The 23208-nt window shown below is 47.9% G+C and overlaps 1 protein-coding gene across 2 annotated transcripts in view; it reads right to left on the bottom strand.

Annotated features, from left to right (window-relative positions):
• The window catches only part of CACNA1A (calcium voltage-gated channel subunit alpha1 A), a 309019-nt gene that overhangs the window by 279427 nt on the left and 6384 nt on the right, over positions 1-23208 (bottom strand). For both annotated transcript variants that reach the window (XM_080671827.1, XM_080671829.1), the window contains exon 2: positions 12716-13038. In XM_080671827.1, the coding sequence (XP_080527953.1) occupies positions 12716-12984 (269 nt within the window). In that variant the 5' untranslated portion in view covers positions 12985-13038. The remainder of the gene's footprint in view (positions 1-12715; positions 13039-23208) is intronic.

Here is a 23208-nt window from a genome sequence, read left to right as displayed (position 1 = left end):
CGGCAAGTTACAGTCTTCAGGCCAGACATGGCCCACTACTTGTTTTCATAAAGTTTTATTTATAAAACTTTACATAGCCATGCCCATTCATTTACACATTTTCTATGGCTGCTTTCATGCTATGTAGGCAAAGCTGAGTTGTTGCAGTAGAGACCAAGTGACTTCCAGAACTGAAAAGATTCACTATCTTGCCCCTTACAGAAGTTTGCACTCCAGATTTAAAGGTTAGATTTTCATGTCTTAGCCAAAAGTTCATGCTAATTTCATATTCAGCTTCCGTCCAACCTTTACTGACCAACTACCATGTGCTTAAGCCATAGTGATACATAATCAACAAAATAAGGCCTGTGCTCTTTTGGAGATCACAGGCAGGGGTGTGGGTGGGAATTTGTTCATTTTATTTAACTTAACACATCTGTAACATTTATAATGTGCCAGGCACTGTTCGAAGCATTTTTGCAAATGTGTAATCCTTGTGGCAACCCTATGAGGCGAGTGCTATTCTATTCCGCACTTTCAGATGTGGCGACTGAGGCTGCTCAGAGAGGTGGAGTCACTTCCATAAGGCCACACAGCAAGTAGCAGAACTAGACTATAAATCCAGCCAACCTGGCTCCTGAGCCACAAAGCTGCATGAGCTCATATTCAGAATCCCTTGGTCTAACATGCAGATTGGAGAAACTACATGTAAATATTGCCCAGAGAGTCCCCAGACTATAGAAGGGGAAAGACTAGGCTGACTTTTCCTCTTAAAGCCCTTCTACCTGAGCCCTGCCTCATCAATGCACTTTCCCAGACTCTCTGCACCAGGAACTTTTATAATCCCGCCCCTCCCCCCCCCCCCAACACACCCAAAGGGGCTGTGGCATTTGCCCACGGTCACCCAGCTCTAATGGATGGGCTAAGATTGGAAGGCAGCTACTTTTGCTGCCAAATCTGTCCTTTGTTCCACATGTGGGGTCTCCAGAACAACTTAAAACAGGCAAGAATGGCTTCTTGGATAGCCAAAGACCACATTTGCTTTGGACAGTGGCATTTCGGAGATGGTTTTTTACCTGTACTGTTGCCCATTTGATTGGTGGCCCTGAGCTCACTGGGTGGTTATAAGACCTGCAACCCTCTTCTCCCCAAAGGGGCTGCAACAAGTTGAAAATGTTAGAAGGAAATAAATTATTTCATTTTATTTTATCCCAATTTGGCCTCCTTTGAGCTGGTTTAGCAGCCAGGAGAACATTAATGTGTTGAAAGGACAAACTTTAGTGATGATGGCAGAAAAAAAGACAGAATCAGCAGTGGGCAAAATGGTGATCTGGGGGGGTGAGCAGGGGGGATGTTGATTCACAAACTGCTTGGGTTCCAAAGACTAATGTGGAGAATCTGATAGATCATAAGGAATTGCGGGGGGGGGGGGGGGGGGGCACCATCTCAGGAGGGGGGGGCCCTCCCTCCCCAGGCCTTCCATGGCTGGCCACAGCCAAAGCTGCTAATCCAAAGGACAAAGGGAGGGTCTTTCTGCACTGAAACCAGCTGCTGCACTGAAAAAGCAGCTCCCTGGGACCAGACCTATTATTATTATTTTTTTTAATATCATCTCGGCTAGAATTGTCCAACTGCCTCCCTTGAAAAAGGAAGGGGGGAAAAAACTGCTCCGATTCCCAAGCAGGTTTTCTTTAAAGGTCAGACTTCAGTTTAACTGTGATGTCTAAACAACTTGCTGGCCTCTCTCTCTCTCAACTGTGTAAACTGAGGACTCCAGCTGCTTAACACCCTCCCCGGAGCCATCGCACACTGTTGTCAAGGCTTCCTGCCTACCTGTACTGTTGTACATGCTCGCCCTTTAATAATGCATTGAATCTCATCTTTGTTAAGAACCCAAGAGGCAGGTGCTTCCATTACAGACAAGAAAACTGAGGCACAGAGTGAAGAAAAATGCCCCCCCGCCCCTCCCTCATCCTGATTCAGCAAGAAGTAGAGCTGAGATTTGAACAGGGAACTGTCTGGCTCCCAGGGCAGAAATTCAACCACACCCCAGGCCATAGCCGCGCGGGCCCCACACTTGACCTCAGGACCCACCTGGAACCCTCCGCCCTCCGAGAGTCCTTCAAAACACTGACTCCCCCCAGTTCGTCTTTACCAAGCCCCTTGTGTGTGAACAAAGTCGCCATAAATGTAATGACTATTATATGATGAAAACTGGATTCTTACTTTGGGTCTGCCTTCCATTTCTCAGAACTCTGTCCACCTGGAGCAGGAAGGACAGGAGATGGGAACCGGGAGGATGAACCCACAGCTTCCCGCCTCCACTCGGAAGCCACAGCGCCACCTAGTGGCTAGCTGTGGCAGCCACGGCCAAAGCCAAGCACTGTTCTAGCACAGGGGTCCCCAAACTTTTGTGAAGGGCCTGAAAGTAAAAATGTTCAGCTTTGCAGGCCAGTCTCTTCTACAGACTCAACCCCGCCCCTGTAGCACCCATGTAGCCACAGACAACATACTTATATGCACACAAACCGACCAGGCTACATTCCAGTAAAACTTCATGGACATTTAATGTTTACTAACTTCATAGAATTTTCACATATCAAGAAATATTATCCTTCTTCTGATTTTTTCCCAACTACTTAAACAAGTAAAAACATTTCTTAGCCCATGGGCCACACCAAAACAGGTGTCTGACTGGATTTGGCACCCTGACTATAGCTTGCTGGCCCCTGTTCTAGAAGCTGGGGACCTAGCAAAGAACAAACCAGGCAAAAATGCCTGCCTTGGTGGAGCTAGTGGAGAGACTACAGTCAACAAGATAAAAGCCAAATATACTAGTATACATACTAGAGGCCTGGTGCATGAAATTCGTGCATGGGGGGGGCGGGTCCCTCAACCTGGCCTGCACCTTCTCCAATCCGGGACCCATCGCAGGATTGGGCCTAAACCGGCAGTCAGACATCCCTCTTGCAATCCGGGACTGCTAGCTCCTAACCCTCGCCTGCCTGCCTTCCTGATCACCCCTAACCGCCTCTGCCTGCTGGCCTGATCACCCCCTAGCTGCTCCCCTGCTGGCCTGATTGTCCCTAACTGCTCTCCTCTGCTGGCCTGATCGCCCCTAACTGCCTCTGCCTCAGCCCCTACCACCGTGGCTTTGTCCAGAAGACGTCCGGTCTAATTAGCATATTACCCTTTTATTAGTATAGATAAACTGGTCAACCATGCTAATGAGAAAAATTAAGTAGGGCAGGGGGAATAGAAATGTATAGGGGCTGCATTTAAATAGGGTGGTGAGGCCCTGGTTGGGATGCTCAGTTGGTAGGAGCGTCGTCCCATACACCAAAAAAAAAAAAGGTTGTGGGTTCAATCCCCAGTCAGGGCAAGTAAAGGAGGCAACCGATCAATGTTTCTCTCTCACATCTATGTTTCTCTCTCTCCCCCTCTCTCCCTACCTCTCTCTGTAAAATCAATAAAAACATATGCTCAGGTGAGGATAAAAACAAGAACATAGGGTAGTGAAGAAAGGCTTGTTGAGGAGGTGATCTTTAAGTAATGGTTGGAAGGAGGTGAGGAAGGAGCCATGTGGATATATAGGGGGGAAACATTCCCACCAGAGGGAATAGCAAGTGCAAAGGTCCTGAGGCAGGCCACCCTGGTGTGTCTGATGAACAGTGGGGAGGCTCATGCAGCTGGAGCAGAGTGAGCCAGGGGGAGAGCAGGAACAGGGCCTTGAGGGCCTTGGGGAGGACTTTGGTTTGTCCCCTAGACCCATTTCAACAATCATTGAGATCACCTACAGGTTAATTGTCTCTCTTTGCGGTTCAGTGACATTAGTCGTTTTACCAACAGTCCCATGTAATCCTAATTTTCTCACTGAAAACTATGGAGCTATCTTACCAGGCATTGAAAATGGAGGGAGTGAGAGAAGCAGAGAATAAATGGGAAAATTGATGCTCTAGAACAGGGGTGGGCAAACTTTTTGACTCGAGGGCCACAATGGGTTCTTAAACTGGACCGGAGGGCCGGAACAAAAGCATGGGTGGAGTGTTTGTGTAAACTAATATAAATTCAAAGTAAAGGAGCTGAGGGGAGAGCAAGAGAACCGGATAGAACAGCCGGATCCGGCCCGTGGGCCGTAGTTTGCCCAAGGTTGCTCTAGAAGAATCCAATATCCTTCATCCTCCCCTTGCATGCCCTCTCCTGTACGCTTAGGCCTCAGGGACCAGGACAATTCAGGCCAGCCAACCCCAGCCCCAGCTGGTGACCTGCAGGATGGCTGGGCCTGAGCCTCCACATCACAGAAATGGCTGGTTCTGGCCTGAAAGTCAAGGTCACGCCATTCCTGTCCTGGCGTGACCCTCAGACGCCTCAGTAACACTGGGAACCTGCTTGCCTCTCTGCATAAAGAGCAAACTAACAGTGATAATAACAACAATAATACCTGCTCTGGCTGCTTCACAAGACTGCTGTGTGCCACGTGGAACACAGAAACACTTTGAAAAAGCAAGACGTGCGGCACAATCTATCACAATGGTGAGGAGGGCTAAATGAGTTTAGATAGAAAGGACTTGGATCCATGCCCTGCAGATAGCAAATGCACCATCAATACTGGTTATTATTATTATCATTATAGCATAAGTGTTATTCATGGCACTCATTGCAGTCCGCTTAGCTATCCTCACCCAGCCCATCATTCTCCCACCCAGGTCCTCTATTCGCTGAGGAAGAGGGTGGGGTTAGAATGTGGCTGCTTAGCCCTGATGGGTTTGGCTCAGTGGATAGAGCGTCAGCCTGCGGACTGAAGGGTCCCAGGTTCGATTCCGGTCAAGGGCATGTACCTTGGTTGCGGGCACATCCCCAGTAGGGAGTGTGCAGGAGGCAGCTGATTGATGTTTCTCTCTCATCGATGTTTCTAACTCTCTATCCCTCTCCCTTCCTCTCTGTAAAAAATCAATGAAATATATTTAAAATTAAAAAAAAAAAAAAGAATGTGGCTGCTTAGATCAGGGTCCATGGACAGCAGCGCTGACCTCACCTGGGAGCTTGTTGAAAAGAAATTCAGAGTCCCAGGCCCTGGTCAGACCTGCCGAATGGGAATCTGCATTTAACAAGATCCCACAGGGGTTCCAAACGTAGTGAAGTGTGAGAAGAAACAGCCTGGAAGTTTCCTCCTTGGGGAGGCCCTCCCAGTGCCCCCAGACTCTGTGCAGCCCCCTCTGAGCACTCCTCCTGCTTATCATTTGTTTTGTGTTGGTTTTCCCTGCTGGGTGGAGTGTGGTTCTGGAAAGAGCGGACTGTTCACTGGTATGTCCCCAAGGCCCCACGTGAGGGGGTGTCCTAACTATTGGTGAAAGAAAGAAGTAGGGGGAGAGGAGGGAGGGGAAGAAAGGAGAGAGGGGTAAAGGGATGAGGAAGGGAGAAGGTAAGAGGGAGAGAGGAGGGGAAAGGAGAGAAAAGAGGAGGGGGAGGGGAGGAAGAAAGGGGAAAGGAGGGAGGGAAGGAAAGAGATGAAGGGGAGAGGAAGAGATAAAGTGAGGAGTAAGGGGGAGGAGGAAGGAGGGAGAGAAGGAAGGAGGGAGAGAAGGAGGGAGAGAAAAGGAAAGCATGTAGGGGAGAGGGGAGGTAGACAGCACCTCCTCACTGCACTCTGGGTATAAGAAGCTCCAAAGTGAGTTAGGGGCACCCACAGGGAGTACATCTGTGGAAGTGTGGAACCAAATACTCAAACTCCCATTTCTGTTATTGTTTCATCTAAAACAAAGAAAAGCATTGGCTTTCTTAATCCTTAACATATGGTTGACCCAAATCTACTCAGCCAGTTGGCAGCGACCCTCACTTATTCTCGTTGGATATGTTCATTCAGTAGATATTTACTGAGCACCTACTGGATACCAGCCTGGTCTCAGGCACCAGGGACACTCAGTGAGCAAGACAGATGAGCATCCCTGCCGGGGACATTCTAATGGGAGAAACAGACAAGAACAAGATAAATAACCATGGCAACCCATGGCGATGTACTGCAGTCTGCTCAGACCTGTGCTAAGGGGTTAATGAATTGGAATATTGGCTGGCAAAGTGGAAGGTTTCTAGAAAGAATAAGGATTGAAGAAAATATAAATGGGAGCAGAAAGGGGCGGTGAGAAATGGCAAAGCTGGGACTCTGTCCTTTCCTGGCACCAGGACTCCATCAGTCATAGGAAGAAGTAAAAACAGTGGTGAGCTCTTGCAATCTCTATTAAAAGGCAGCCAAAAACATTCAAAATTCTCATGAAGACATTTTGGGATGTGGAGTCCCATTTGCTATGGTTACTTCACCTTCGTAGGCACTCTGCCTGGTGGGATTCCCACGATGGGCAAAGCCATGTGGTTAGCAGGATGCAAAGGTTTTCAAACAGACAATTCAGAATGGGGCATCTTCTATAGGACAACTGATCTGGTTTCTTCCATGAATCAATGGGATGGGGAAAAGGGGCAGGGTATCTGCCTAATAAAAGAGTAACATGCTAATTGACCATACTTTTGCAACGCCCACCAGCCAATCAGGAGTATGCAAATTAACCCAACAAAGATGGTGGGTTAATTTGCATACACGGGTGCTGAGTGGCTGGGGGTGGGGCGGGACGCTTGTGTCGTCACCATGGCAACGACACAGGCATTCCGCACCACCCCAGCCGCTCTGGGCAGCGTGGGAAGGTGGAAAGGCGGCTCCGGGTTGGAGGGGAAAGGCAGCTCCAGCCAGAGCGAAGGCGGTGCCAGCAGCCAGGGGAAGGAAGGCCCATTCTTGCATGAATCTTCATGCATAGGGCCTCTAGTAGACTAAATAAGTCTAAAGAGATAGAACAACGAAAAAAATAAACACAGAATTACTATATGGCCAGCAATTCCACTTGTGGGTATACAGCCAGAAGAGCTGAAAACAGGGTTTTAGGAGATATTTACGTACACTCGTGTTCATGGCTGTCTTAGTCACAATGGCTGAAAGGTGGAAGCAACCCAAGTGACCATTGACAGATGACTGGATAAACAAAATGTGGAATATCCATACAATGGAATATTATTCAATCTTTAAAAGGAAGGAAATTCTGACACATGCTACAACATGGATGAACCTGAGGATATTATGCTGAGTGAAATAAGCCAGCTTTTATGATTCCACTTAAATGAGGTCCTGCAGAAGTCAAATTCATAGAGACAGAAAGTAGAATGGTGGGTGTCAGGGGCTGGGGTGGGGTGGGGAGTTACTGTTTAATAGGAACTAGGTTTCAGTTTAAGAAGATAAAAAAGTTCTGGAGATGGATGGTGATAATGGGTGTACAACAATGTGATTATACTAATGGTCACTGAACTGGACACTTTAAAAGTAGTTAAGATGGGCCCTGGCTGGTTTGGCTCAGTGGATAGAGCATTGGCCTGTGGACTGAATGGTCCTGGGTTTGATTCTGGTCAAGGGCACATACTCGGTTGCAGGCTCCTCCCCGGCCTGGGCCCTGGTAGGGGCACATGCAGGAGGCAACCAATCGGTGTGTTTTTCTCACATCAATATTTCTCTCTGTCTTTCCCTCTCTCTTTCTCTCTCTCTAAAAATCAATGGAAAAATATCCTTGAATGAGGATTTAATAATCCTATATAATAAAGAGGTAATATGCAAATTGACCATCACTCCAACACACAAGATGGCCGCCCCATGTGGTCAAAGATGGCCACAAGATGGCTGGCAGGGAAGGGAAGTTGGGGGCGACCAGGCCAGCAGGGGAGGGCAGTTGGGGGGGACCAGGCCTGCAGGGAAAGGAAGTTGGGGGCAACCAGGCCTGCAGGGGAGAGTAGTTGGGGGGGACCAGGCCTGTAGGGGAGGGCAGTTGGGGGGGACCAGGCCTGCAGGGGAGGGCAGTTAGGAGTGACCAGGCTGGCAAGGGAGAGCAGTTAGGGGTGGCCGGGCCAGCAGGGAAGAGCAGTTGGGGGTGACCAGGACAGCAGGGGAGGGCAGTTGGGGGTGACCAGGCCTGGAGAGGAGGGCAGTTAGGGGCAATCAGGCCAGCAGGGGAGCAGTTAGGTGTCAATCAGGCTGGCAGGGGAGTGGTTAGGGGGTGATCAGGCTGGCAGGCAGAAGCAATTAGGGGCAATCAGGCAGGCAGGCAGGCAAATGGTTGGGAGCCAGCAGTCCTGGATTGTGAGAGGGATGTTCAACTGCCCATTTAGGCCCAATCCATCAGGCCTAAACAAGCAGTCAGACATCCCTCTAGGGGTCCCAGATTGGAGAGGGTACAGGCTGGGCTGAGGGACACCCCCCCCCCCGACCCCGTGCACGAATTTCATGTACCAGCCTCTAGTAATAAATAAAATAAAAATAGTTAAGATGATAAATTTTATGTTATGTGTATTTCACCACAATAATAAAAGACATTTGACAACCAAATGCAATATACAGGCCTTCTTGATTCAAAGAAATCCTATATAATAAAGAGGTAATATGCAAATTTACCATCACTCCAACACACAAGATGGCCGCCCCCAGGTGGAGACAAGATGGTCACCACAAGATGGACGGCAGGGGAGGGCAGTTGTGGGCGATCAGGCCAGCAGAGGAGGACAGTTGGGAGGGCCCAGGCCTGCAAGGGAGGGCAGTTGGGAGGGGACCAGACCTGTAGGGGAGGGCAGTTGGGGCAACCAGGCCTGCAGGGGAGGGCAGTTGGGGGGGACCAGGCCTGCATGGGAGGGCAGTTGCAGGGAACCAGGCCGGCAGAGGAGGGCAGATAGGGGTGAGCAGGCCTGCAGGGGAGGGCAGTTAGGGGCAATTGGGCTGGCAGGGGAGCAGTTAGGCATCGATCAGGCTGGCAGGGGAGTGGTTAGGGGGTGATCAGGCTGGCAGGCAGAAGCGGTTAGGGGCAATGAGGCAGGCAGGCAGTTGAGCAGTTGGGAGCTAGCAGTCCTGAATTGTGAGAGGGATGTCCAATTGCCCATTTAGGCCTGATCCCAAACGGGCAGTTGGACATCCCTCAAGGGGTCCCAGATTGGAGACGGTGCAGGCTGGGCTGAGGGACACCTTCCCACCCCCCTATGCACGAATTTCGTGCACTGGGCCTCTAGTCAACTATAACAACACAAGTAGGGAAATTTGAATGTGGACTGGAAATTAATATAAAATTATATTGTTAATTATGTAAGTGTGGTATTAGTAAGAAAATGCCCGTGTGCTTTAGATGTGTAACCTGAAGTTGATAAAACCACATATAGTCTGGAATTTGCTTTAAAATAGCTCAGAAAATAAGAAAGAAGGAAATGGCTTAATGATGCTAATCTGGCAAAATCTTGATAATTATTAAATTGGGGTCATGAACATATGGTGCTCACTGTGCTGTTCCCTCAACTGTTGATGTATTCGAACACTTTCAGAATAAAATGCTCTTACAAAACAAATATTCAAAAAGTGAAGGCAAACTTCAAAAACACGAGGGCAAAAGTGTTTGTATCATTAAATTTTAAAAATTAAAATCATGTTGCCCCCCCAAAAATAAATAAAATAAAATAAAATAAAATAAAATCATGTTGCCCTAGCCCAGTGGTTGGCAAACTGCGGCTCACGAGCCACATGCGGCTCACGAGCCGCAGTTTGCCGCTCTGTTGACTAATGAGTTTGCCGACCACTGCCCTAGCCGCTTTGGCTCAGTGGATAAAGCATCAACCTATGGACTGAAGGATCTCGGGTTTGATTCCGGTCAAGGGCACATTCCTGGGTTGCTGGCTGACCCCCAGCAGGGGGCGTGCAGAAGGCAGCCAATCAATGATTTTCTATCATCACTGATGTTTCTAGCTCTCTTTTCCTCTCACTTCCTCTCTGAAATCAATAAAAATATATATCTAAAAATATAAAAATATTAAAAAAATTTTAAAACATTTACTCACTAATATCTCATCATCTTAACATTTTCATATTACATGTAATAAATTCAGCAGAATAATTATAATTGATAAATAAAAATATACATTATGGGTGTGCTGAAAATGTGTTTGTTTTATTGCTAGGGGTAGGAGTTCAGAAGTTTGAAGATCATGGCTATAGATTCTCCAAGTCTTCCCATGGTCCTAAAAAGCGACAGGAATAGGAAACTGAGGCAGAAGCTGGCCATTCAAGGAGGTTGTGGCAGAAATGGCATCTTAAACAGGGTCTCCTGATTCTGAATACCCTACAATGCTTCTCTTTTCTCCATGATATGACTGACTTTCTTATTTTCTGAGTTATATGAAAGTATGTTCCTACCACCTTCTACTGCAGCAAATCTTTGGCCAAATGGTTAAGAGCTCAAGTTTTGGAGTCTGACAGCCCCCGGGTTCGAATCCCATTTCTACCACTTTCTAGCTGCAAGCCCACAGGCACTCACCTCACCTCTCTCAGCCTCCATTTTTCCATCTGCAGATTGGGGACAATAACTACTGCATGGCAGAGTTATGAAAGGGCAACAAGATCATAAAGTTCTGGCCACAGTAGGTGCCCATGAGCTGTCATTACTATTATAAACTAGTGGCCTGGTGCACTGATTTGTGCACATTGAAAAGAAATTAATTAGAAGGTGGCCTGCAGGGCAGGACTGGACAAGGCGGGGCTGGACACACCCTGGAGCCAACCTCCCGCGGTCCCTCCCTGGCCAGCCGCACCTAGTGCCACGGCTCGAAGGGCATCTGTTGAGTGAGTGGGGTCCCTCCAGCAGATGGGGTCCCTCGGCCTGGCCTGCAGGGATCAGGCCAAAACCAGCACTCTGACATCCCCTGAGGGGTCCCAGAGTGCAAGAGGGCATTCTGCAAAGGTGCTGTGGTACAGGGTGTGGAACACAAATGCAAGTGTGCAATAAACCAGATTTGGGGCCGACAGTGCCCCAGCAACAACATAACCCACAGCCGAAGGTGGAATCGCCCAGGAAGAATCAGGCTCCCTCCTCTCTGGTTCCAGGGTGCGTCACCCAAGAACTGCCACTGCCAAGTCATTGCAGCTCCACAGCTCCTGCGTTGAGTGTCTGCCCCCTGGTGGTCAGTGCAAGTCATATGGAAAAGCCTGACCAGTAGAATGGTCACTTAGCCTTTTATATATATAGATACAGATTATACTTAATCATTTTCCTTGGGCAACAGGGTGTGTTTTATTATTTCTTTAATTCACTGACCCTTTTTCCTCCCCTAAAAATCTCTTCTTAATGGGTCTGTGGAAATAATTCATTCTAATCCCTTCGAGAAACCTCGCTGTTTCTGAGGGAGCTAATCAAATTTCTCTTTAAAAATAAAATGAAAGGAAACAGGAGGAGAATGGAAATAAACAGGGACTAAATAGAAGAAAGAAGAGAGAGAAGGTGAGTCCTGGAGAGGGGATAATAGGAGAATAGTATTTAGCATTGTACCTACAGATGTAGGTGTACCCTAGTTATTTATGAATTGATGGATGGATAGATGGAAGGAAGGGTAGATGGGTGGATGGATGGGTTGATGGAGGGATGGATGGATGGACTGATGAATGGATGAATGGATAGGTGCCTAGATGGGTGGGTGGAGAGGAGAAAGTCAAAAGGACCACAGTGTCCTGTCCCCACCATTCCCTTTCTACATGATGCCAGAATGTGCCACCAGATGTCAGGCTAACCTCAGGAAACCACCTTAGAGGCCAAACTGGCACCATCTTTCTCACTCAACCTGAGATCTTAATGGCTCGCATAGGTAATCCAGTTTCCCTTGCATCCTGTATTTGCACAGCCCTCATCGGCACACGGCAAACCCCACTGGCATCTATAACCCAGCTCCCCCTTCCAGCAGATGGAAAACAGGAGAAGCCTGACGGAGAGCTGCGTGGTGCCAGACTGGAGCATCAGAGGGTGAGTGAGGGGCGTCAGGGTCCTGGGAGTGATCAGCATCTATGTCGGCCTCAGCCCCAATCATCCTGAAATCAGTATTCACATCCCACTTGATCTCTGCCAGAAATCCACAAGGCTGAGCTTTTGCCAAAGAAACTCTTGAGAAAAAGAAAAAGGAACCTGTGCCAGCTCTCCTTCCTCTGTAACCAGAACTGATCCTTCACACGACCTGCCTTCAGCCCTCCGGCAGCTGAGAAAGAGCAATTTCCTGGAGGGACTGAGCCCAGGGAGGCCACTGGCCCAAAAGCACGTGGGAGCCACAGCTCAAAGCCCAACCCTGGTCTGCACAGCAAGTCCCAGGAGAAGATCCCCTTTGGGGGCAAAGAGAAAGGGGGGCCAGGACCAGGATCTCCAGAGTCACCCCATTCTCACAGCCCCCTCTTTACCTGCATTACAAACTTGTCTTTCTGCCACAGGCTGAGAAGAGCAATTCCTGTCTCCTTCCCCCTGCCCCTGCCTCCCCCTCGCCCCCAGGAAGTGGCATTTCTCAGCAGGTTCACGCCCATTGGAATTATCTGCCAACCCCTCCCAGGTCCCCAAGCAGGGTCCTCTGAGGATACCCTGCCTCACCTACAATTAACCCCTTTGCTGCGATACCATGAGATGCCCCAGGGGCTCCCAAGGGGGCTTAAGGCAGCTGATATTAATCAACAGACAGGGAAGGAATTTGAGGTGTCAGCAGCCAGCACAGCTTATGAATGTGTTCCAGTCGCAAGCACCCGCCCCCCCCCCCCGCCCCCGCTCACCAAAATTTGTCAGAAATGAGCTGTGCCTGACCTCAAGAGACCCCTTGTTTGGCCCCCTACCCCGGGTCCCTGCCCAGGGCTGGGGCTGGGCATACTCACTCCCATTCCTTCCTCCTGGCCTGGGGGGTGCTGTGGATTTTGTGTGCCTGGTGGGCCAAGATGACATCCCGGTGGTCCACCAGGCCACCCCGCCGCTTCAGAGGGGGCCCCTCGCAGCTGCCGCTCATCCGGTGGGACCGTGTGACCTGCAAGGTGCTGGGTGGGCCCAAGGGGGCCGGATCTGGGGGCCCTGAGCCACCGTCTTGCAGGGCATCATAATAACCACGGGAGGAGAACATGGGGTCTGGGACCCAGGAAGACTTCGACATCCATGGGCCTCGCTCAGAAATCTTGGGGTCTTCTGCCTCCAGCACAGGGTGAAACTAGAGAAGAAAGAGAGAGAGGGAGAGTGAAGGGGTGCAGAGAGAGTGAGCACAGGGACAGGAGAGGAGGCAGATCAATGCACAGTGCAGGAGACCAGACAGCCTTTCACAGGAAGTCAAAATACACCCCAGGCCCAGCCCACCGGGATTTAGTATTTCCTTGGCAACTCCGGGCAGGAAAGCCAGTTCTTAGAAGCTGCCTGGCAACAGATGCCGATGATGGAGTGAAAGACCATGAGCTGTGTCCCCGGACACATGTTCCACCTCAGAGGTGCCGGCCGCAGAGGGAGGGTCGCTGGATTTCTCAGCATCTCAGTGTTCCCCTCTGTCAAATGGGTCATCAGGAGCCTGCTTGGTCAGGATCTTCGGGTCCCTGGGTCCTGTGAGCTTCAGAAAGTCACTTAGAAAACGGAAAGGGTGAGGTCAAGGTTCAGCTTTAAAATCCACGTGGGTGTGGCCATCTGTCAAGGGAGACTGCTCTTGCCACCTCAGCTGGCTTTCTGGAAAAAGAAAATGGACAAGTGCCCACCACTCATGAATGTTTCAGGTGGATACTCAACACCAGAGGAACTTACAGCCCCGAGAAGATCTTTGTGTCCATTCCACTCACTTATTCACTCAACAAACGCTGAGTGAGGCCACCAGGTGCCAGCCCTGTGTTGGGCATCCGTGAATGAGACAGACAAATGTCCCCCACGTCATGGGGTGGACATTCTCGGGGTGAGGAGGGCAATGAACAAAATAGGAATGTTATGTAGAGATGAGGAATTGAAAAGTGCTCTGGAGAGAAATTAAATGGGGAAGGTGTATTTATTTGTTAGGGCTGCTGTAACAAAGTACCACAGACTGGGCAGTCTAAACAGACTTTCATTTCTTTGTACTTCTGGAGGCACAAGTCCAAGATGCAGGTGTCAGCAGGGATGATTTCTCCTGAGGCCTTGCTCCTTGGCGTAGATGACCTTCTTCTCTCTGTGTCTTCATATCACCTCCCCTGTGCATGTCTGTGTCCTAATCGCCTCTTCTTCTAAGAACACCAGTCATATTGGATTAGGACCTCATTTCACCTTAACTACTTCTCTAAAGATCTATCTCCAGATACAGTCGTAATTCTGGGTTGCTGGGGGTTAGAACATCAACATCTGAACTTGGGGGGACACAACTCAGCCCGGAACTGATAGAAGTGTTGGGTGGGCTGGTTACCGTATTAACTAGGGGGTCAGAGAGTGTCACGAAGGAAATGACATCTAAGCAGACACCCTAGGAGCTGATGATGCAGTGGCCATGTGGGTATCTACGGGAAGAGTGTTCCAGGCAGCAGGAATCGCATGTGCAAAGGCCCTGAGGCAGGGCCACGTGTGACTTACTCAAGGAACAAGGAGGAGCCCAGGGTGTCTGTGATTGATCAAGGCGGAGAGGAGCGGAGAGGTGGGTGCTTGCGCAGGACCTGGTGGACCAGGAGGAGGACTTTTCTTGGTTCTTCTTGGAGTGAGACAGTCCATGGCTTTCGAAATGCACACTTCACCCAACAGCATATTTTTAATCCCAAACTGATTTTTCCCACCAGCATCAGCCCCTACCATTAGCCTCTCCATGTCTGTCCAAGAAAAGCAAACCCACTGGAAGGCCAGTATGAGTAAAAAGCATTAGGTTAAACCTCAGACACACAAATATTGCATATGTCACCTCAACACCCAGAAGTGTAAGGAGATGGGCGCAGAGAACAAGACCACCCCCAGGTTGAAAAAAAAAAAAAATGGGTGTGAGAAGACAGGCATAACAACCTTCTGTTTCCTCTCTCCCTGCTTGAAGTAGCCACAGATTTGATAAGTCTCCCAGCCTCCCTAAAGCACATAATTTGATATAAGTTTCTTTCCAAATCTTGTAACTAATGGAGTTTAATCGATATACTTGACACCTTAAAGCTTCAATTTTATCCCACGAAACCTTACTTGTAACTGCCTACAACCACACATTTATATAGTCTTTTGTGCTTTTTCCAAATACGTTCCCCTCATTTTGAAAAAAAATCTGTTATTCCTTTTTTAAGCACTTCCACATAGAAGGCATTTTGTTTCCCATTTGACAGCAATAAAACTGAGGACAGAAGGTAGACTCAAGCTTCCATTACTACCTTCAGGAGTCATCCCTCTTCCGCCAAAAAAATTTTTTTTAAATAAAAACAATGCTACATCATTGATTATCATGTGGTGGTAACAGAAGGGTAATGAAAGCAACATGAATAAATGTTTAAGAACTATACTCCCAGCAAAGGACACCCAGGAAACACAAGCTGTATTGCTTCTCAACCATTTCTCACTCCATTAGTCATTTCTAGTTGGAGACACTTGGGAGCAGAGTAATAGTATCTCCTTTTAGCATGACCCAACAATGAGCCGGCCCCCTGCCGCATACTCACCTGCTCAGGAAGCCACACCTCACCTTCTGTACTTTGTGGCCCTGGCATGGTATACCTGCTAGCTAACAAAGACCACCCCCAAAAATATTCTTACTGCATCAACATTAAAGAGAGAACCCCCCGCTCCAAATACATAAATAGAGAGGGAGAGAGAGAGAGGGAGAGAGAGAGAGAGAGAGAGAACCCAGCTGTTAGGTTGGGTGTGCTAAATCTACAATTTAGCTAAGACCTCAGAGACCAGGCACAGTGGGAACACCTTAGTGGAGAAAGATTCAGGCGCCTACAGAAAGGGTATTTGTATCTGGGAAGGTGGGAAGAGGAGCAGGAAAGACAAAAGCTAAGACACACACAGCCCAGGTGCCATCTTCTGAGACAGCCACAGGCTGCAGTTCCCGCCCCACAGTACAGCACATGGCTCGCAGTGCTAATGACCGAGCCATTAGTTGAGTTGTCACTCACAGTTCCTTACTTCCCTTCACTCCTCGAGTCAAATCCATCAGCAGGTCCTGTCCACCTGCTTCCAAAACTTACCCTGAATCCCATCACCTCCCACCACTGCACGGCCCCCCTCAGCACTCACCTGCACTCAGGTCGCCGCTTCTCCCAGGCCAGTCAGCTTCCCCACCCCCCAACCTGCATTCTGCAATCAGTGGGATCTTTCTGAAACATCAGTCAGCCCTTTCACTGTTATAATAATAAAAGCCACACAGGGCTGTCTCACCTCTCTGATCTCATCCCCGCCCTTCTCCCCTTTGCCCTCTATGCTCCGGACTCACTGGCCTCCTCACCCTTCCTGGTCTCTGCCAAGCTCATTCAAACTCTGTATCTATTGTTCTCTCTTCCTAAAATGCTGTTCCCCTCATCTCCAATGGGAGACTGGGAGCCACGTTCCTCTCATTATTCAGGGCTGTAGTCAAATGCAGGCACACTCCTCACGTCCTCCAATAAGATCTTCCCCATGGGGATGGTCCCTCTCTGGGAATGGTACTTGCGTGGGCTTGAATCACAGCTGCCTCCTCCCATAGGGGGAGGATCTTGTTCTGTTTTGTTTGCCGTTGTGTCCCTGACACCTAAACATTTCTTGCATGAATGAATGAATGAATGAATGGGCTCAGGAAAGCATCACCAAACACTTTGCAAACTGCTGCCTGAAGTCAAGGACTTCTAAGTACAGAAGGGATAAAGTATGGTTGGAAGGAAGATGTATTCGGGTGCCAGGCCTGACCTCAGCACACAATGAACGAGCTGTGTGGTCCCAGAAAATTACTTAACCCTCTGAGTCTTCTGAACAACGTGGGATGATACCATCGTGGTGGGTCAGTGAGCTTACCAGGGCCAAGGCAGCACCCTGCGCACAGCACGGGGCCATGGAAAGTGTTTGGTCAACACTGGCTCTCGTGTTGATATTGCAGCTGGTGGGTGGAGCCTAGTGGCCATGGGGAGAGAGGACAGCTGCTCTAACAACACCATCTAGTGCCTTCTGCAGAGCCCTCGCCGCAGTTCCACCGGAGCCCCAGCTGTCCTGTGTATACACAGGAGAAACAAACCTGGCCAACAGGCGCTTCCCAGCCAGGTGTCCCTCCCTGGCACCTGCCGGGCCCCGTGACCAGGTGTGCTATTCCCTTTCTCTGTTTGTCCAACCACAGCACGGAGGACATGGCAACGCACATGGGTTGGCTTCCCCTAGAAGCAGCCAGGTTTCATGAACAGGCGGTTCCGAGAGAAGACAATGAGGGAAAGCAAATAGAAAAAAAAATAAGTAGCATTAAGCCTGAGGCCACAGAAAGCCTTGCCGTTAATGCAACAAGAACAGAACTTTCCAAAAGCACCTGTATCCACCACTGTCCCAAATCCAAACTGAAGCCACACCTGAGACAGGGACTGACCCCCAACTCCATGCCTGGACCAGCCTGAGTTACCATGGCAACCAGATAGTGTCTGCAGGTGCTCCAGATTAATACAGGCTGGTCCAGAAGCTATGGAAGAGGAGCAGGGAGGGAGGGACCACAGGAAAGCTGGGGGCCTTCTGTGACCCACCTCATATGGACAGGGCACCAGGCTTCCCACCCACAGGTGAAACAAATGCTAGTAACTGGTGAAGAGCAGCTTTATCTATGCTAAAAATTAGTAAAAAGATATGGCACTGAGCAAAAGAGTAAAGGAAAAACATTCTCTAAAACTTTGCAAGCTCACACATTAGAAATACACATGGTACTCCGAGGGAGAGGATGGGAACTCAAAAATGTCCATGAAGTCCTTCATCCAGGAAATAAAAATAAGGCCAGCCCTGGCCAGTTTGATCAGTGGTTAGAGCATCTGCCCATGGACTGAAGGGTCTCAGGTTCGATTCCCGACCAAGGGCACATACCTCGGTTGCAAGCTCAATCCCCAATCGAGGTTGGGGCATGTGTGGGAGGCAACCAACCGACGTGTCTCCTTCACATCTATGTTTCTCTCTCCTCTCCTCCCTCCCCTCTACTCTCTCTTTTTAAAAAATCAGTGGGAAAAAATATCCTCTGGTGAGGATCAAAACAACAACAACAATAATAATAATAATAATAATAATAATAATAATAAAAATAATAAGGCCAGGCAGGGGTATGTGACCCTGCAAGCCTTCGATTTATTCAGTGGTGTGAGAGGATGTCTTTTTTCCCTGTCTGAGAGGAAAATTTAAAAACTAAACATGGCCAGGTAATTTCACTCCTGAGTTCATGTGGCCGCTGAAAGGTATGTTCATAAAGCTCTTTTTATAGTAGCTCAAAAGAGGAAACAAACCAAAGGTCTACCAACAAGAAAATAGAAAAATAAACTGTGGTTCGTTCATACAACAGAATACAGCACAGCAATGAAAAAGGATGTGCTACAGGCCACAGTGTGATGGACCTCCCAGACAGACACAGAGCCAGGGCCCACTCTGCCATTCCCTTGATATGAACTTCAGAAACAGACAAAACTAATCTACTGTGAAGAGAGTCAGAATACGATTGGCCTTGGGGACGATGGGGTGTTGACTGGGATGAAACACAAGGGAGCCAGCTTGTGGGATCACCAGATGAAATACAGGATCCTCCGTTACATGGGATACACTTATGCTAAAAAACTATTCATTGTCTATCTGAAATTCAAATTTAACTGGATGTTCTATATTTATTTTTATTTGCTTAGCCTCGCAACCCACCTCGGGGTTGGGTCCCTGACACCTTAACCCTTTGTACACCATAAACGCCTATAGATGCTTTAAAATCATTTTTTTGTGAGAATTTTCAACTGAAGATATTTAAGAATAGCCAAATTTTGTGTAATATATTTATTTTTATAATATTCATTGCAAATTGATTTTTTTAATGAAATTCAAAATATCATGGCATGTGGGGATGGTTTCCATTTTGGACACGTGGTTAAATACTTCTTGTGTGAATGAATGACTCGACCTGGCGATGGACACAGTATATATACATGTGTAAAAATTCATGTAAACATTTTCCTGCATGTTTGTCACATCACAGCAAATATTTTTAAAGCTAACATAATCATACTAAACTCAATAAAAAGGAATAGATATGCTCCTCCTCCCTACAACCAAGTTTTGAGTTGGGAAGAAAGGAAACATCAGCCAGGTCTCCCCACCTACACAAGTCCCAGAGGAGGTGGGAACCTACTCCCTCCTGTTAAAGGGGACTGAGATTCAGAGAGGTGCAGGGGCTCCCCCGCAAGGTCCCACAGTCTGGAGCGGGCAGGTCAAGGGTCTGGACCCGGGGTTTTTTCCAAGGCCTCTTGCTGAGGTCTAACCCAGAGTCTGACAAAGAGCATTTTTCTTGCCAGACCCACTTTTCCCGAAACATAGGCAATCTGTGAGAGGCAGTACTTTGTCCCCCGTGATTTTGGCACCTGATTGTGTTCCATTACATGGCAAAAGGGACTTTGCTACTGAAATTAGGTTACATATTTTCAGATAGGGAGAGTATCCCAGATTATTCCAGCTGGTTTTGAGATGGAAACTACAAGCCATGGAATGCTAGCAGCTTCGAGAAACTGAGAGCCACTCCAGGAGACAGCCAGCAAGGAAACAGGACCCGAGTCCGGCCACAGCATGAAACTGGATTCTGTTAGCAGCCTGAATGAACGAGAACACGGATTCTCCCACGAGCCTCCAGAAAGGCACACAGCCCATCCACACCTTGATGACAGCCTAGCCAAGACTCAGAACTCCAACCTATGGAAACTATGGGATAATAAGTGAGGGTCACTGTTAAACCATTCATTTTGTGGTAATTTTGTATGGCAGCAATAGAAATACAATCCTATACATGTAGAATAAACTTTTACAAGCATGGAATTTGTGAAATTATATACTGTATATGCATATAAATATATAAATATATGTATATAAATATTCTATATAATAAAGATGTAATATGCAAACGGCAATCTGTTATGCCGTGAAGCGTAGTGACCAACCATGTAACAACCAGATCACGGATCAGCAGGAGGGGGGGGCAGCGAGCTACAAGCAGGCAGCAGAGAGCTACAGGAGGGGGCAAGGCAGCAAGCTATGAGGGGGAGGGCGGGGGGCAGGCAGCAGGTGGAGAGCTTCTGGCTACAAGTGGGCAGCGGAGAGCTATAGGAGGAGGCAGGGCAGCAAGCTATGAGGGAGGAGTGGGGGGAGGGGAGAGCTACAGGAGGGCGGGGCAGTGGGCGGAGAGCTACTGGAGGGCAGCAGCGAGCTACTGGCACATGGATTCGTGCGCAGGGCTACTAGTATAGAAATAAAAGTCTGCAACTCTTTTTGCACTGAGTAATATATCTTAGGCAACATTCCACACCAGTTCCTATAATACTTTCTAATGATTCTATAGAATATACCTAGCCTGAACACCTGGGGTGTTTTTTTTAAATCTCCAAAATGTTGCATCCACTGTGTTGTACATAGATTTCCATGAATTGTTACAAGTATTTCTGTAGAATGAATTCCTAGAAGTAGCATCGCTACTTCAAAGAGTGTGCACAATTTAAAATTTGACAGGTAGTGCCACCAAAATTTGACAGGTAGTGCCACCACACCCTGGTCAGGGACTAAACTCCCAGCTCCTTTTGAATTGGTGCAGCCATCTGACTCATTCTCACCTTTGCATGTGAGCAGAAGTGAAGAGTCAAAGCAAGCATGCCCTCAACACCATTCCTTTCTCCTCCTCTGGCTGGACATGGAAGACACTAAGGGCCCTGAAATCATGGAAGTTGGGGTCCTTGAATCACCATTTGGAGGAGGAGAGCCATCTGCTGACCAGAAACACCTCCCAGGGCTATAAGGTGAGTTAGAAACACATCTCTGTTGTGATTAATCTTTCATCCAATGGAGGGCCTATTTGTTACAGCAGCCTTCCTGTCTTAGTCAGCTAAGGCTGCCATAAGAAAATACCATAGACTGAGTGGCTTAAACAACACACAGTTCTTTTCTTGCCATTCTAGAAGCTAGAAGTCTGAGACCAGGGTGCCAGCCTGGTCAGTTCCTGGTGAGGTCTCTCTTCCTAGCTTGCAGACAACTGCCTTCTTGCTGTCTCCTCACATGGAGAAAAGACAGAGAAGAAGTGCTCTGGCATTTCTTCTTACCAAGGCACTGATCCCATCATAAGGAAACCACCCTCATCTACCCCTGATGACCTCCTATCTTCACGCTGTGGGTTAGGGCTTCACCATATGAATTTAGGGGGCTATGATTCAGCCTACAGCAATTCCCTAACTACTTGATGGAAGCAACACTGGTTTCATTTAATGAATATTTTCCTGGTGTTTTGCAAGCTTATTGTTTAAGGGGACTATACACAGGGGTGAAGTCCTGTTGAGAACACCAAAGTGTTTGCTTAAAAGAGAGCTAAAAGATAGCATCTCTGCATGAAATCATTTCCTCTCACCTATTCTCTGTCCAGCCTTTGTTCTCTTTCTTCCATTTGTTGTTTGAGCTTCTCCTGGGCAGTTTCCTTCCTTCCTGCCTTGCTCTATGTGCTAAGACCTCGGTCGATGAAGCACCTTAATCAGGCCCTGGACAAAACGGAGGGTTGCTAAGACCCCTGGAAATGGTATGCTCTACTGAGTTCCAGGCTGAAGGGTGTGAAATTCAGCAGAGCGTGGATTCTAACAGCTGGGGTGAAGATAACTTAAATGTCATTTTTAACCAGCTTTCAAATGCATTTGTCATCTTCCGGAGGATGTTTTATTTGGCTGATAACAAAAGTGATTTCTGACCCCTGAACAAACAATCTCCAGAGCAGGTAACCAGGTCTGGGGTGAGTGTGAAGGCTCCACCTAGAAGTAAAAGCTTATAACAGGGAGCAATAAAAGCAAAAATCAATAAGTGGGACATCAAACTAAAACGCTTCGGTTCAGCAAAGGAAACCACCAGAAAAATGAAAAGGCAAGCGGCAGAGTGGGAAAATACTTGCAAATCATATAACAGATAAAGGGATAGTATCCAAAATACCTAAAGAACTCATATAACTCGTCCTGGCTTGTGTTGCTCAGTGGTTAGGAGTGTTGGCCCATGCATTGAAAGGGTCTCAGGTTCAATGTCTGGTCAAGGGCAAATACCTGGGTTGTAGGTTCAATCCTTGGCCTTGGTCAGGGTGCGGACAGGATGCAATCAATCAATGTGTCTTTCCCACATATCTCTCTCTCTCTCTCTCTCTCTCCTCCCTGCCTCCCTTCTGCTCTCTCTAAAAATCAATGGAAAAATATCCTCAGGTGAGGAGTAACCAAAAAATAAATAAATAAATACAACTCAATAGCAAAAAACAATAACAACAACAACAAACAATTCAATTAATGGGTAGAGGATATTTTTCCAAAGAAGACATCCAAATGGCCAACAGGTAAATGAAAGGTATTCAATATCACTAATCATCAGGGAAATGCAAATCAAAACCACAATGAAAGACTACCTCAAACCTGTTACAATGGGTGTCATCAAACAGATGAGAGATTAGCCTGGCCGGTATAGCCCAGTGGTTGAGCGATGACCTATGATCCAGGAGGTCGCAGTTCAATGCCCGGTCGGGACACATGCCTGGGTTGGGGTGTGTGGGAGGCAGCCGATCAATGATTCTCTCTGATCACTGATATTTCTATTTCTCTCTCCCTCTCTCTTCCTCTCTGAAATGAATAAAAATATATTTTAAAAAAAGGTAAGAGATTATAAGTGCTGGTGAGGATGTAGAGAAAAGGGACCTGTGCACGGTTGGTGGGGATATAAATTGATAACAGGGAAACAACCCAAGTATCTATTGATGGATGAATGGATAAACAAAATGAGTATCTATACATATAAAAGCCTAAGCGACTGGCCGACTGGCTGGTAGCTATGGTGCACACTGACCACCAGGGGGCAGACGTTCAATGCAGGGGCAGAAACCACAGGCATGGAAACATGGAACAGACTGATGAATCTCAGAGGGAAGGGGGAGGGGGAAGGGTGGGAAGAGATTAACTAAAGATCTTATATGCATACTAGAGGCCCGGTGCACGGATTCATGCACCTGTGGGGTCCCTCAGACTAGCCTGCGCCCTCTCACAATCCGGGACCCCTCGGGAGATGTTGGATGAGGGAAATAAGCCAGATACAAAAGGACAAATACTATATGATTCTAGTTGTATGAGGTACCATGAATAGTAAAATTTATAAAGACAGAAAGTGGAATGGTAGGTACCAGGGGCTGGGGGTGGTGTGGGAGTTAGTGTTAAATAGGGACAGAGTTTCAGTT

Source organism: Plecotus auritus (assembly GCF_963455305.1).
Source record: "Plecotus auritus genome assembly, chromosome: 6".
Lineage (NCBI taxonomy): Eukaryota > Metazoa > Chordata > Mammalia > Chiroptera > Vespertilionidae > Plecotus > Plecotus auritus.
Note: the sequence above shows the minus strand (reverse complement) of the source record. Positions and strands in the feature narration are given on the sequence as shown.